Source organism: Nuphar pumila, chromosome 3 (assembly GCF_984573655.1).
Source record: "Nuphar pumila chromosome 3, dmNupPumi1.hap1.1, whole genome shotgun sequence".
Taxonomy (NCBI): domain Eukaryota; kingdom Viridiplantae; phylum Streptophyta; class Magnoliopsida; order Nymphaeales; family Nymphaeaceae; genus Nuphar; species Nuphar pumila.
Genome location: NC_143251.1, coordinates 39,621,796 through 39,638,314, shown reverse-complemented (window position 1 = coordinate 39,638,314; position 16,519 = coordinate 39,621,796). Strand labels below are relative to the sequence as shown.

Here is a 16,519-nt window from a genome sequence, read left to right as displayed (position 1 = left end):
TACTGTACATTGTCCTCATCAACCGTTATCCCCAGGAATTGTTGTACCTATATGGATTTGTCGTGGAAAAGAACCCAGATGACTATCTTATGGTAACTTTGTGTTATATTTGGTTTGTAAAGTTCATTCATTATTTCATTTTGCTATTACTTGTTTTGGTGGTTTCAACTTGGAGGAATGTGTAGCGATATGATGATGGAATTTCTTTTTTTTTTTTCCATTTGGATTTTTCTAGGTTCACTATCCAATGGAAGCCTTTCAGCAAGCACCATTTGCTGATTACAAAGGGCAGCTTCTAGAAATCCAGGTCAGGCATTTTTTGCATGAATTTGTATGTCATTCGCTTTCCAGGGGACTCCATTTCAGTAATATTTGTTTACCTATCTCATGGTTATCAAATCTTATGGCCTCTTGTTTAATATGTTTTGTTACTACCTCCTCTTTCTCAAACATGTTCTATTTTTGTTTCTTTGTAATGAATGCAACATCAGAAAGCAGAACTGAGATGTCTCCTACCTAGAAGTTTGCTGCAACATGGTTTTTTCCCTCAATGCCCTCAAACACAAAGTAGTTGTGAATACCAAAATGTACAATACAACTATTACAGTTGGAGTGGCCAGCGCAAGGTTCCCTCTTATTTAAATAAATTGGTTTTTCCTGAAGTTTTTTTAACTAGTTTACGGACTGTAGCAATGCAAGAGAGTGAACTGCTTCAGGTTTCTTCATTGTTGGAAGAGGTATCTTTTCTCCCATCTTATCTGCTTCATTATTATTCTTTTCTTAATTTTGTGTTTTTAATCATCTGCATTCAGATTCTCTGTTGTAACATTAACATATATTCTAATATTCACCTGTCTTTACAGATTATGTATCAGTAGAAATGAAAATTGGTATGATTTGATAAAAAAGAAAGAAACATAAGTGGAAAAAGACTTCTGTAGTGAGTGAAAACATATTTGGTGGTGGCATCTCATATTGCTTTTCTTAGTTTCTTGATAATTGATGTTGTAGCTCTTGCTCACAAGGTCTCCGCTCATCTGGTGGGTGTGACTCATGAATGTTGCCAAACTGATGGGTTGTCACAAGTGTAACGACCCCAACTCATACCCCTTGAAAATGCAGTTTTTTTTTAAACCAGTGCGAAAAAACTTCCCAGCCCAGGGTTCTCGTAGTTCCAATTCAATTGGATAGCCAACCACACCACAAAGGAACTTACATTTACCATCCACCAAACCAAACCAAACTTTTTTTATTTATGAATCAATACCAGTTTCATACTCAACTGAAAGTAAAGTAGCAACTAACTGAAACAAAAGAACTAAAAGAAACAAACGAGACTAAAAGAAACAAAAAGAAGAGTCACGTTGTCTCCAAGTGAAGTCGTCTAAAACAAGCGTGACCCTCATGCTCTTCTAGTAGCTAGCCGACTTCACTGATCACCTGTATCTGCAAAAACCAATAAAGTAGGGTGTCAGAACCGAAATTCTGAGCACAACTATATCTTTGTGAAACAGGTGAGATAAAGAGTATAGACAAGATTTCATGCAATAATTTGAGGAAAATGTAAATATGACAATTTACAACATTTAAGTAGTCATCCATACAACAAGGTTACTTATGCTAAGCATGAAGAAACATTAAAGTAATAGCCTCTAGCAAGGACTAAGTAAACAAGGCTTTCAGCATGCATCAAAAAGTAAATAACATACACTCACTATCACGTAATGATTAAGAAAACAAGTAAAATATGCATGTTCTAATGCATAGCAGAAAAATGCATGATTTAAGTGCAATTCATGAATTCTTTTATTTTCTTTCATTTGAGTTTCTCTTTTTCATATGCATACCCTATTAAATGCATACAATTTAAGTTCCTTTTTTTAATTATCATTGCTCGCGGATACACTAAACGGGTAAAATCTTCGAGGTCAAGTTAGGTTTATAGGGTAGCTTAGCACACAAGTTGTAATTTATTTACTATGTCCAAACTTTAGCCCTCGACCGAATCATCTTCGGAACATTAGACCTCAACATCTAATGTTGGGGACACAAGGGACACCCCACATCTACATGTGTCACTTTCTTGGTATACCAAAATAACATTTGTGTCAATAACACCATCCCTAGGTCAAGTGACGGACTCTCTCTAAAACTGTGGCAAGGAGAATGAACCTCAATATCGGGTTCAGGGAACAAAATAAAGCCTACAGAGTTTTTGTATCCTCACAGTCTCTCCAAGACCGGATCTCTAAGATTCTCATTCTTTCGATGGAAGATTACAGAACGTATATTACACTATTCTTAATTATTATCTTTTATTAAAAGCCATTATTTGAGGTTTGCAATTCAGTAGGCAAAAGTAAAGGCAAAAGCTCGCATCTACCTTTGCGAGAACCATCATGGGATTCCCGCCCGTGAGGACAACCAGAACATTGAAGTAGTGTGCATTACCAAAAAGTGTGATTTAAGCGATGCGATTAAATATTTAAGAAAAGCAACCAAGCTCATGACTCTCCAGGCCGGTGATGGTTCATTTAGACCATCGATGCATCGCATGCCAAAACCAAGCATTGTGTCATTTATCATACATGACTCATGTTCCAAATAGACCTTTTTGTCTACGAGAAGTTGAAGGCTCAAGCAATACTGGCAGATACACCTTTTCGTCTGAAGGAGGATGAAAGTATATGGTTGAAGGAACGTCTTTGGTTTTCTGATGACCCGGGCTTACGAGATGAAATTTTTGCGGAAGCCCACAAGTCTAGATACACCATTCACCCTGGCGGCACGAAGATGTTCAAGGACCTACAACAGAGTTATTGGTGGAACGGAATGAAACGAGACGTGACTGAGTATGTCTCGAAGTGTTTGATATAACGACCCCAATCCATACCCTTTGAAAATGCGGAATATTTTTTTTTCAATGCGGAAACCTTCCCAGAGATCCGGGGTCCTCACGGTTCCAATTTCCATTGGATAGCTCAACTACCACAAACGAACTTGCAACTATCATCCATAAGAACCAAAACAATTTCTTTATTTATGAGTGAGAGCAAATTGTAGAGACAATGTTTTATTCAACTGAAAGTAAAGTAACAACTGAAAAAAAACAAGAAAGATTGAAGAAAGAGCCACTATGTTCTCTGCTGAAGCTGACAAGCCCAAGTATGACTCTCATCCACTCCCAGTAGTCAGTCCAGCCTCACTGTTCACCATGTTCTGTGAAAAACCAACAAAGTAGGGTGTCAAAACCAAAATTCTTAGCACAGCTACTAAAGAAACCAGGTGAGACAAAGAACATGGATAAGATTTCATGCAATGATTTGAGTGAGTGCAGATATAAAATTTGCAGCATTCAAATATCCATACCTACCAACAATTACATATGCTCAACAGCCAAGAACAGTAAAACAGTACCATATATCATGAACTAAATAACCAAACTTTGCAACATGATTTCAAGAAGTAAATCATATGCTACCACCAAATCATGTCAGGATATAGAGAATGATTCAAACATGCATGATCTAATGCATAACAGGAAAATGCACGATTATGTGCAATGCATGATTTCTTCTGTTATCTTTAATTTAAGTTTCATTTTTCCATATGCATGCCCTATTAAATGCACACAACTTTAAGTTCCTCTTTTTAATTACCGTTGCCCGCGGATATACCAAACGGGTACAATCCCCGAGGTCAAGTAGGTTCCCAGGGTAGCTTAACACACAATTTATATTTTATTACTGGGTTCCAACTTAGCCCTCGACCGAACCACCTTCGGAACATTAGACCTTCACATCTAATGTCGGGGACACCTCACGCCCATATATGCCACTTCCTTGGTACCATAAACAACAACTGTGTCAAAACACACTACTCCGGGGTAAAGTGGCGGACTCTTCCTAAAACCGTGGCCAGGAGAAAAAACCTCAATATCGGGTTCGGGAGACAAAATTACAGCACAGAGTTTTTGTATCCTCACAATCTCCCCAAGACCGGATCTCTAAGATTCTCATACTTCAGATGAAATATCCCAGAATGTATATTACACTGTTCTTATTATATTTTTATTAAAGTTAATTCTTTAAGTTTGCAACACCATGTGCAAAAATAAAGTGAAAACCCGCATCCTCCCTTGTGGGGACCCTTACGGAACTTCAGCCCGTATAATCAACTAGAACAGTGTAGTAATGTGCCAAACCATCTTATGTGGTTTTAGTGATGCAGTTAAAAACATATGTGAAAGAAAACCAAACCCACGGCTCTCCAGGCCGATGATGGTCCATTTAGGCCATCGATGCATCGTATGCAAACATCATAACAACTTGCAATGTATGAAATAATACTAACATGATTCCAAATGCACATTCATTCATACCATTTTAACAATGTGCATGTTAAAGAAATGTCGAAACTGGACTTTGTCAATGCTAACCGCATCCAGTTGGACAGTTTTGAGTTTGGGTGTGTCTGACCACGCACTCAAAAAAATTTGACTGCATGTGGTGCGGCGAGACCTGCGTCCCACCACACCCATCGTTGCGTCACGTCGACACTAGTGTGAGGGGTGCTTAACTGAGTATATGTGACATAGCCATCCAATAGATCAATTAATAGTGTGAGTCAGTACGACTGTAATATCGCATATTTTCGTACTTAGTCATTTCCTTTTTTGGTTCATATCGCTGACCCCAATTGTTTTGGGATGAAGGCGTAGTTGTTGTTGTTGTTGTTGTAGTCATTTCCTGAGATTATCGAAAATTTGGCTAAGTCTGGGAGAAAAATCGTTTAAGGCTCGATTTTTAGACTGATGCCTTTGAGTCTGGGCTTAACTCAGGTCTCATCGACAAGGTCGAGGCGAGCCAATCGAAGCGTGAGAAAGAGTTGTAAATTCGACCTTTAAATTTGAGTGAAATTCAGGTTATTTTTAGGTGAAATTTGGAATTTGGTATTTGTGTAATATATCGTTGGACACGTCTTGGAATTCTGAGCGCAATGATATTTTGTTTTCCTGAATTCAAGTTTTGGTTTGCCCAGAAATCACGTTTTTCTGAAAATTGAGCAGTTCGTCGATATGGATCCGGAGTTGGATCCGATTGGATCCAATGCCTAGGATCCGAATTTTTATGGGTTTGGGTTCTATTTAGGTCCTACTTAAATTTGGATTTGATCCAGGTCTTGCTTCAATTTTTGTTTTGGGTATGAGTTTGGATCTTGGATCTGGATTCGGATCCAAATCCAAGCCCAATGTTTTTCCAGCTTTAAATTCAATATAAAGCCTTAATTTGGAGTTTTATAAGGTTGAAAAACCTTCTGGGTTGATTTGGTCATTTTTGGAAGTTTTTAGATAATTTTTATTAATTAATATTCAAAAATTACAACAACAACGACAACTATGCCTTCATCCCAAAACAATTGGGGTCGGCAGAAGGAGTGGATGGGCTGGAGAAGAAGGCTTCTCCTTCTTCTTCTTCCTCCTTCCTCTCTTTCTCCTTTTCTTTCTTCTTTTATAAAGTGAGGGAGAGGGGGTGACGTTCCCCCCTTCTCCAACCCTTTTAGAAAAGGGCTGGAGAGACTCCAATAGGGGAAACTCTACCCTAGTTTCCTATTTTTTTTTTTTAAACTCTACCAAATGTTGACTTTTCTATATTTGGTAGTTTTTTTTTTAACTTTATAAAACTTTTTCTTAACCACTCATAAGCAAGAGTAAGGACTCTTTTAAGAAGTCCTACTCAGCCCAAAAACAGAAACTCGGAATTAATATTATTTAATTAATTAATTAATTAATTTTTAATTAATATTCAAAAATTAATTAATTAATTAAATAATATTAATTCCGAGTTTCTGTTTTTGGGCTGAGTAGGACTTCTTAAAAGAGTCTTTACTCTTGCTTATGAGTGGTTAAGAAAGAGTTTTAAAAGTTTTATAAAGTTAAAAAAACTATCAAACGTAGAAAAGTCAACATTTGGTATAGTTTAAAAAAATTAGGAAACTAGGGTAGAGTTTCCCCTATTGGAGACTCTCCAGCCTTTTTCTAAAAGGGTTGGAGAAGGGGGGAACGTCACCCCCTCTCCCTCACTTTATAAAAGAAGAAAGAAAAGGAGAAAGAGAGGAAGGAGGAAGAAGAAGAAGGAGAAGCCTTCTTCTCCAGCCCATCCACTCCTTCCACCGTTGTTTTCTTCGTTTTTTCGCACTAGGTACGGGTCTCCTCTCTTAAATCAAATGGGATATTGAGTGCAGATGGGTTTCCATGCATGGTTTGATGGAAACTCATGAGCAAAGTGTAGATCTATAAGTCTACTTCAACAAATATGAAAGAGGATCCATGGATCCTCTTCCATAGATGAGCTTTTCTGTTTATTTACTTCCTTGCTGAATATAAATTTCTGTGCATACTTCTATGCGAAAACAGAGCTTTTATGGGCAGCGGGTATGCCTATCTCGATATTGCTTTTAGTAGATGTTGATCTTCATAAGAGATGCATGTTAGGTAGCGTTGGAAGTAGTCATAGTAAGTGTAACGCCCCAAAATCGTAGACTTGAAACCTTTTATGAAAAAGGTTGAAAGCTTTGAAATCAATCATTTATCAGAGTTTAAAACAGAAGTTCAGCGGAAGATCAGGTTCAAAACAACAAGTCCCTAGACCTTGGGCACATTACAACCAAAAAGCAGTTTCCCTCTTACAAACCGATTTGCAGTTCAAATAGATATTTTATTGAAATTAAAGAAGAACCACATTTTGGTAATACAGTTTTAGAAATGCAGAGTTATAATCAAAAGAGATGCTTTCAAAAAAACCTTATACCGCATCTATCTAAAGTATCCCCAGGAGCGCAACGTCAGGAAAGGGCATTGCCTTGAGTGCATCGCGTCATCCTGCCATCGTAAGCTGTCTCAACCTGTTCACCACCTGCCCATAAAAATGGGTCAGTCACACAACAGACTAGTAGGGGTGCAAAGGACAAGAAAGAGCAGAAGCTGCAATAAGTAAGATAAACGCTAGCTCAAGCAGGAACAAGCAAGACTAGCAGATCTAACCAAATGTGTTGTGGAGTAAGCAAAGCTCTAGTAAAGCAGACAGCTACGTAAAAGAGCAGGAAGGATCAGAGTGCTTGAACATACCACTATAGCAACCTCACAAATATAATAGGTGAAGAGTAACTAACTATATCCACCAGCCAAGCAAAAGCAATTGCAAAAGACAGGTATTCATAACCACATTCGTAATAAATACAAGTACCATTATATGGTTCAGCCTATCGGTCAGCAGCTACATTAATCGTGAGGCACATGCTATTGCATCACAAGCAATTATAAGCTACACAAGATAAGCAATCAACTAGTATGAGAAACTAGTTATCACCAAGCACAGAACTGCGTAAGCAGTTTAACCAATAAGGGTAACGCCTCGACCGGCTTACCTAGCTCAACGAGTAGCATACCTAACTACCGAGCTAACAAGCAAGCAAGCAATGCACGTCACAATATGCATATCTCAAGATCATGTGTATAAGTTATATCTTGTCTCATTACTGAGCAGGCCATTGTGGGTACGCACAAGGCAAAACGTAGAAACAGCCGAGTTCGATTCGGGGGTCCATTATGCTATGTATTTTATTATACCCCGAATGACTGACTGAGTCCGCTTCCTAAGGGGACGGTCTGTGACCAAGAGAGTAAATCCCCAAAGGCAAACAAAGGCCCAATGGATGCGCATCCGTACTTCTGCAGAAGTGGCCCGAAGGATTTCCCCTAACCTCCGATGACTGGGGAAGGTCGGATCTTTGCCCGAGATTGCCATATCTGACTGTCCATCGGAGTTTTGTACCATCCATCCTCTCTCTTGATGAACCGTTCCGAATGAGCACGACGGAGGGTTTCTTAACCGTCGTCCCATTCTCATGCTCTGGTCTTTCAACCCAATCGAGCATCTTGCCTGTGAAGGCGCATGATTATTATTTAGGTGAGTTATACGCGTCATTGCGCGTTCAAGGCAAGCACACAATTCACATCTTACTCACCGCAGTATGCATCGACACTATTCACATATACAATCATGATAAAAAGGGGGTCAATCCTTAGTGAGGGTAGAAACATCACTCTTGTGATCTCAAACACATGCCATTGCATGTTCGAGGCAGACATAGGCCTCTCATCCTACTCATCGTAGTACGCAACGTACCTGTTCAAAAGTACAACCACGATAAAAGGGGTATGGATCTCTCGCAGGAAATCCCACAGCTTCTACTTTATAGAAACCCGCTATGAACTCATTCCAGTTCCAACTGATCGTGCTCGGGTCCTTTAGACAATCGCGAGCAATCGGCCTATTAGGCGAAAACAACATAACAGGATTAGCTTAATGTGTCAATACACGCTTAGAGGTTACTGTAGACCTCTCGTTCTGCTCTCGTAGCCCAAACATATCGTATGTGACTTAAGGGTACAACTACAAGAGGAGGAACATGGATCCTTCGTAAGAGATCCAACAATACCTTCACAAAGGAAGGCACTATAATCTCGGTTGAACCAGAAAGGCCTAGAAACTAGGTCTTGTATCAGAGGTGAGGTAACGCCGATCTAGTGATGGCGCAAGTACCTTGCTAGGATTCCCGACCCTACTCGTGCACAGGCTTTTAAACCAGGCTATCTGAGTCAAATCGAATAGGTGAACTAAGGTTGTAACACACCTATCCCGAATGCACCGATTTGGGAGATCTGGCCGCTATCACTTTACAAGCTATACATTCCTGAAAATAGGATCGCACCTAAGACGATGTCTTTTGAGAATTGAAGTGCATAAGTGCGTATCGTGGCTTGTAAGCCAAGTGAGACGATATACACTACGCACTCAAAGTTGCACTCAGAGAGTGCAAGCTGACAAGAGGCAAACTCATGCACATACTAATACAAAGGTACGACGAGGGACAAGCCTCGGGGGCGAAGCCGCACCGCGAGGGCAGAACGCTAAAGCTCCACACGAGGTATGAGATCATACCTCGATCATCGTAACGCACAAGCAGGCAACTACGCAAGCAACGCGTGAGGTAAGAGATCCTATACTGACTACGCAAGTGTAAAGGACGACTCACGAGGCATGGGGTTACACCTAGATAGATTGCTAAGCGTAAACAAGTAAAGAAGCATACGACAACAATGGAATACATAATGAGCAAGGCATATGCACGAAGTGCGGCAACAAGGTAAAGACAAACGCATACAAAAGATAAGGGCAAGAGCAAGCACGACAGCACAGGAAGGTAAAGCGCGAGAAGTAAAGCAGGAGCAAGGCCATGGCGCATAAAGCGCGGGGCAACAAATAAATGCAGGAAGTAAAGTGCAAGAATGTAAAGAAGGACCAGGATCTACATCCTGGAGAACAAGGCAGACATAAGCAAGTAAATGCCAAGGCGCAAAGCGCGGGGCAGCATGAAAGTAAAGTGCGGAAAAGTAAAGAGGACAAGGATCGTGAAACCGCGTCCTTGAGTTAAAGACATGGAATGTAAAGACAGGAATGAAAAGCCTAGGCACATATAGTGCGGCGGCGACAAAAAGGAAAGTGCAAGAAAGTAAAGAGGACAAGGATCGCGAAACCGCGTCCTTGAAGGTAAAGACATACGTATATATATTATACGTATACATATATCATCATCTTTTAGTTATCTTTCTTATTTTAGCATTTATCAGTTCATTGTCCTTTTACGCAAGAATCCCCTACCTTAAGGGGTTGCGGGTCCTCGTACGCATGCAGCGTAGGCAAGCAAGAGCTCGAGCCACAGAGGGCGAGCTGGATCCACCGTTCAACCTGGAGATCTCAGAACATTAGCATATGCCGAAGGTAAACAAGAAGCAACAAGACAACCAGGCCTCTTGCCTGCAGGAGGCAGAGGCAGGAGCTCTGCATCCTGCAGACAAGGGTGCCAGAGGCAAGGGCCTCAGCTCTGCTTGGCAACAACAGCAGAGGCAGGGAGCAGGAGCTCCCTGTCTACTAGCACAAGGAAAAGCAGGGGAGGGAGCAGAAGCTCCCTGCCACACCTGCCACAACAAGGCAGGGGGGAAGCACCCCCTGTCAGAACACGAGACAGGGGCGCAGCCCCCTGCCGGCAGCAAGAACAAGGCAAGGGGGCAGAGCCCCATGCCAAAGAACACGGAGATGCAGGGGGCAAGCCCCTGCTCGAAAACCAGAAAGCAGGGGGGGCTTCGCCCCCTGCTGGCACAACGCAGGAGGCAGGGGAGGCCCCGCCCCCTGCCGGCATAATGCAAGAGGCAGGGGGGGACAGAACCCCCTGCCGAGGAGCAGCAGAAGAGCAGGGGGGCTCCGCCCCCTGCAAGGGAAACAAACAGAAGGCAGGGGGCCCCCGCCCCCCCTGCCGGCAACAAAAGACAGGGGGCAAAGCCCCCTGCCGAGAGGCACCAAAAGAGCAGGGGGACTCAGTCCCCCTACCGACCCACTGCAAAAAGGCAGGGGGGTAACCCCCTGCCGACAAGAGGCGACAGGGGGCTCAGCCCCCCCGTCGACCAAGAGCAAAAGGAAGGGGGGGTAACCCCCTGCCAAAACAAGAAGCGACAGGGGGCTCAGCCCCCCTGTCGTCCAACAGCAAAAAGAAAAGGGTGGCAGGAGGCGGAACCCCCTGCCAAGAAGAGCCAACGACAGGGGCTCAGCCCCCTGTCGACCAAGAACAAAGGGAGGCAGTGGGGGGTTTAGCCCCCCCTGCCAACAAGTGGTGATGACAGGGGGCTCAGCCCCCCTGTCGATCCACCCTGCACACAGACGAAAAGAAGCAACGAAGAGGGGAGGGTTTTATACCTCAGAAGACCGTAGCAACGGGACCGCCTGAGGGGAGTCGTGACTGTCGGGGCTGGAAGGTCGACAGCACAGGCTCCAAGGAGAACGAGGAAGGCGGTGGCGATGAACGGTGGCGGCTGCAGCACCCCGAACGGAAGCAGAGGCTGACGGCACGCTCGGGGTCCCTGGCGCAGCCTCTGACGAAGGGGGAGTAGAGAGGGGCGGCCGATGGCAAGGAACCCTCGCTCGAAGGGTGAGAGGCGAAGAGGAGACAGCAAGGGGAAGAGGGGTGGTCGGCAAGGCTCGAAGGTCGTCGGCGATTCGTCGGTGCTCGAGGTCGCTGGGGATGCAAGCGGCGAAAAGCTCCGACGACGGGGGCTCCCGCGCAGTCGACTGGGTCACGGGTGGCCACCGAGGAAACCAAGGTCGCAGGCGGCGGCGGCGAGGACCGGGAGTCGTCGACGCCCAGGGATCGTCGATCGTCAGGGAGGCCGGCCGGACGGAATCACTCGCCGGCGTCTCCGATCGCCGGCGGCAGCGTGAGGGGCGGGAGATCGGAGCAGAGGAGAGAGAGAAGGGGCGAGGGTTTTGCCCCTCGCCCGAGACACCTGCGTCTTTTTAAAAGACGCAGGTTCTCGAGAGTTCGAGAACCCGGGTCCGGGTTGATCTCGGGTCCGGCCCGGATCCGGGCCCGACACAGGGGTCAGACCCTGACTCGTGTCCGACACGTGCCGGGCACGTGTCTGACACGAGTCGGACGCGATTTTTTTTTTTTTTCGGGCTTTACAGTAAGGATGAATATGGGATTGATTACATGAGTTTCTTCCAAGAATGCATATGAAATCTGTATGATACAAAAGGTTTAATCTAAAATCTGTCCAAGCCTATTATGAACATCTTGCATGGTTTATTTGCGTTTATTTGTGGTGTTCATTTAAAAAAAAATGCATATATATATATATATATATATATATATATATATATATATATATATATATATATATATATTATGTACTGAATAGTATAAAAAAAAGTTGGGTATTAGGGGCTGACTGGCAGGCCTGGGCAGTAGGGCCTGTACACTAACTGTCAGGCCCGGGTCTGGCCTGACAGTCCCTTAAAGTGGGCTGGAGAGGGCCCTGCACAGGCCTGGCCTGTGCAGGGTCCGTGTGCAGGGTCAACTCGACCCCAGCCGAGCGAACTCGGCTGGGGCTTTGCACCGGTGTATTTAAAAAAAAAAAAAAAAGAGAGAGATAAGAACTGTCAATATGGGTATGTTGAGATTTTGGCACCTGTCTGAATGTGGGGTTTGTTTCCTTTTTTTAAAGAATATATATATAATAAAGAATATATATATATATAATTATTTTCCGTTAGGGCAGAGAAGGATTAGATTTCTCCTGATCTATTTCCCAGTCTGTTTTGGGGACTGGGGGATAGGAAATCTGCAACTTTGCCACTGCCACCTTGGTCCACCTGCTGAATGCTCAATATTTCCAATGTATTGAGTTCTTATTTGTGGATATTCAGACATTGTTCAGATTATCAGATAGATGTGGTTTGCTTGAGAAGTTGGTTGCTTGTATTTCTAGCATTGGTTAGAGTTTAGTGGAGTTAATCTCGTGGGAATTTGTTTTCCTTTATAAGAATTTTAAACAACATAAAATTCTGAGGATATAATCTCTCTGTTTCTTCATTTGGCAAGGAACACCACTTTCTCCATTGACCTACAGGAATACATATCATGCCTAGAAAATGCAAGTATAACATAAATAACAACATAACTTAAACAGCTCATATACCTAGAGCCAGTTTGCAATCAATAAGTTAAACAGCTCATATACCTAGAGCTAGTTTGCAATCAGGACCATGTAGGAACACATCCAATCAAATTTGCTGACAACACCCTAAGAAATCTCATGTACAATGACCGAAGATTGAGATCATTTATACAATATGAACATTTAACAGATTCATATTTTGAAACCCCATAGTAAACCCAGCCATGTACCTAATAAGAGGTGGAAGAGGCTAAAAGAAAAACAACTAAATGAATTATGTTTGGTGTGGCTTGACAGTCCCGTAAGGAACTCGTTTGGGGACCCTGCCAGGCCTGTGCAGGGCCTGATCACAAGGGTACCATGCCCCAGCCAAATGGGTTCGGTTTGGGGGGGGGGGGCATCTCCTATTTCTTTTTTTAAAAGAATGTATATATCAATATATGTACATACATATACTTAATAGTAATATAATTCTGATATACGTTCAGTCCATGGTTGTGTTATGTGCCTAACAGAATTCAACGAGAGAGTGGGTGTTGCACATTAGTATATCAAGCCTAATTGAAAATGTTACTACACAATAGTTCTTATGTGCACGAGCATTTTTGAAATCGATGTAATATGCATGCTTCAGACTTGACTATACTGCTCATAAAAAAGAAGTCTGTTTGATATACTGATGCATAATTTAATAAGAGCATGCAATGCCATGTTTATGCAAAATTTAATGAGAACATGTATTGTCATGGTTCTGCAGAATTTAATGAGAATATGCAATTCTATGTTTATGCAGAATTTAATTAGCACATGCATTTGCTAGGTTTATGCAGAAATTCACAAGAACATGTATTGTCATGTGTATGCCGAGTGTAATTAAAACATGCATTGGCTAAGTATGTGCAGAATGTAATGAGAACATGCATTGATTTTGTGAGCTTATGCTATTGACATAAATTTGCACACTTATGAGAATATGCATTTACATGAGCACATACATTCAAAGGAAATATCCATTGGCATGGATACGTGTATGTAAATGAAAGAATGTACTTGACATAGTTACATATGAATTAAGTAAATACATGCTTATGAATATTTTTGTTTCATACGCATGATAAAGGTTTGCATATATGAATGTGCATTTGGAACATGTGATTTGTGTCGTAAATGACATATTGCTTTGGTTTTCGTATATGGTGCATCGATGATACAAGGGGATCATTGCAGGCCTAGAGAGCCTTGAGCACTAGATGCTCCTTCTTTATTTATTGTTAAATGCATTGCAAAAATCACATTTATTTTTATTGCATTGTATTGCACTATTCTATGTGTTTCCATGGGCGGGAGTCTCGTGATGGCTCTCGCAAGGGTAGATGCCTTTGTTTGCATATTGAATTGCAAATTAAAGAAATTTGATGATAATAATCTAATAAAAAAATAATGGATAAGAACAGTGTAATATACGTTCTGAGATCTCTCATCGAAAGAATGAAAATCTTAGAGATTCGGTTTTGGGGAACCATGAGTATACAAAAACTTCGTGTGCTTTACTTATTGCCCCTGAACCTGATATTGAATTTCTTTCTCCTGACCACGGTTTTAGGAAGAGTCTGTCACTTTACGTGGGGGTGGTGTGTTCAACACAACTATTGTTTTGGTATACCAAGAAAGTGACACTATTGGATGTAGAGGTCCTTAGTGTCCCGACATTAGATGTGGAGGTCTAATGTTCCGAAGATGATTCGGTCGAGGGTCAAGTTTGGAACTCAGTAATAAAATACAACTTGTATCCGCAAGCAACGGTAATTAAAAAGAGAAACTTGAATGATATGCATTTAATAGAGCATGCATATGGAAAAGATAATTTTAATGAAATATAATAAAGTGTTCATGCATTGCACATAAATCATGCATAATCCTGCTATGTATTAAAACATGCATATTTTACCTGTTCCCTTAATTGTTACCTGTTGGTGGATGCTTGATGTTTAATTTCTAATGCATGTTAAATGACTTGCTTACTTAAATTGTGATCCTTGTTGTTGATTAATGTTCTTTCATGCTTAGTAAATGCTCCCCGTTGTATGAATGTTTAATTGAATAATGTACATGTCATAATTGTATTCCTCTGAATTATTGTATGAAAGCTTATCTGTGTTCTTTATGCTCATTTATTTCATTAGAGGGATTCGTATGTATAATTCTTCGGATTTCTGACACCCTTTATTAATGGTTTTTCGCAGCCGCAAAAGATCAGTGAAGCGATTAGCGTCTAGTAGAGTTACGAGTGTCACACTTTTGTTGGACAGTTCACAGAGGGACAACGTGGCTCAGTCTTTTTCTTTATTTACTTTTATGTCATTAAAATAACTCTGATATGTCTTTTGCAATTATTGTTAGATATTCTTTCTTTCATGATTAATAGATAATGAGTTGCTATGGGTTGGGATGATAAGTGTAAGCTCTATTGTGGTTGGTTGTTTTATCCAATTGGGGAGTGAAACTGTAAAGGCCCCGGGTTTCTGGGAAGACTTCCGCAATAGTTTTAAAAAAAATCTGCATTTTTAAGAGGTATGAGTTGGGGTCGTTACAACAACAGACAGTGATTCCTACACGTGAATGGGCCCACATATAATTCTGAACCTAAAGCAATAAAACATGAATATCATCTCAAGTGCAAACTCTGGAACAACAATTCTAGATCGTTATAAGTTAAAACATCAAATAATAAAAATCAAACTTGAATTGAAATGTAATGTAATTGATAACAAATTTTAAAAGAAAAAGAACATAAGTGAAAACAAAATAAGTAATCATGGTCATGTATGAAAATAGATAAATTAATAAATGTTGATTGTGTCCAACACTCGTTTGATTGTGTCTATTAAGAGCCCTGGTGTGTCCGAGTGTCATGTCAACATGGAACACACATGCTAACTTAGGTCCACTTCCTCGGGTCAGATCTGAGCTACATCAAGTGTCTGCTTGGTGCAAGCTGCATGCATCAAGATTCACTAGAGCTAGTTCACCACCTTGTTCTCTTCCTGGAATTCTATTTGATTTTCTTTAGTTTTGTGGTTTTACTTCATGAATTTGTCTATAAGCCTATAACCTTTGAGGGATGATGTATATTTTCATATTAATTGGTTTTGCACTCCCATATCAACCTATTCTAAGATCTAACACACATTCTTTCTTCCTTTTTTTTGCCCTTTTTCCTTTCTTCCTCTTTTCTGTCTTTAAAGGTTGCTAGCTTCGATAATGAACGACAACCAACAGAAACTCAAGTAAGGGCTGCAGTATGGGAGGTTTGTGGAGATGCTGGAGCCTTTCAGTTGCTTGTAGATCTCCTCAATGTGAAGTATGTGAAATCAAAGATGCCCTTGTTATGTACTCTACTGTTCCTTTACCAGGCTTTCAGCTTTTGATTTGTTTTGTTAATATCTATTTGATTAGCCTTGGTTTGTTAATTCCATGCTTATGACATTTTGCTCTCATCCATATCTCATTTACTATAAGGATGCCTTTCTCATACGCAGTTTGAATGTGGTGCTTGTCCTGAATGTCTTCCAAGGATCTAATACGTGGAATGCCATTTTAGAATATCTATCATTGACCAGAAAAATCTATTTGATCATTTTTTGTGTTTTTTTAGTGAATGATTGCAGTTTGTAAATTATCTTTAAAGAATGACCTTGTGCTTTTAAGTATTTTTGCATTAGCTGACTTTACATGTTCTCCATTGAGAAGAAAGATGGAACTTGAGGAGGGAACTGGAACAGAAGACAATGACAGCAAACTGCTTCAAAATGTGTGCATAAATGGGACTGAGGAAGAGTATGTTAGGTGTGCTTCCTTGTTCTTACACCACTACCGTTAGTTTGGTTCTGTTCATTTTTGTTGACAATGCTTCATCTATTTCGTATATATGCAAGGTCAAATGTTTTA

At 41.2% G+C, this 16,519-nt stretch overlaps 1 protein-coding gene across 1 annotated transcript in view; it reads left to right on the top strand.

Moving 5' to 3' along the window:
• Positions 1 to 16,519, top strand: part of LOC149842654 (SET domain-containing protein) — a 133,953-nt gene that overhangs the window by 97,337 nt on the left and 20,097 nt on the right. Inside the window, exons 11-15 of the mRNA XM_089999346.1 lie at positions 36 to 92; positions 236 to 307; positions 492 to 737; positions 15,817 to 15,932; positions 16,322 to 16,417. Of these exons, the coding sequence (XP_089855472.1) occupies positions 36 to 92; positions 236 to 307; positions 492 to 737; positions 15,817 to 15,932; positions 16,322 to 16,417 (587 nt within the window). The remainder of the gene's footprint in view (positions 1 to 35; positions 93 to 235; positions 308 to 491; positions 738 to 15,816; positions 15,933 to 16,321; positions 16,418 to 16,519) is intronic.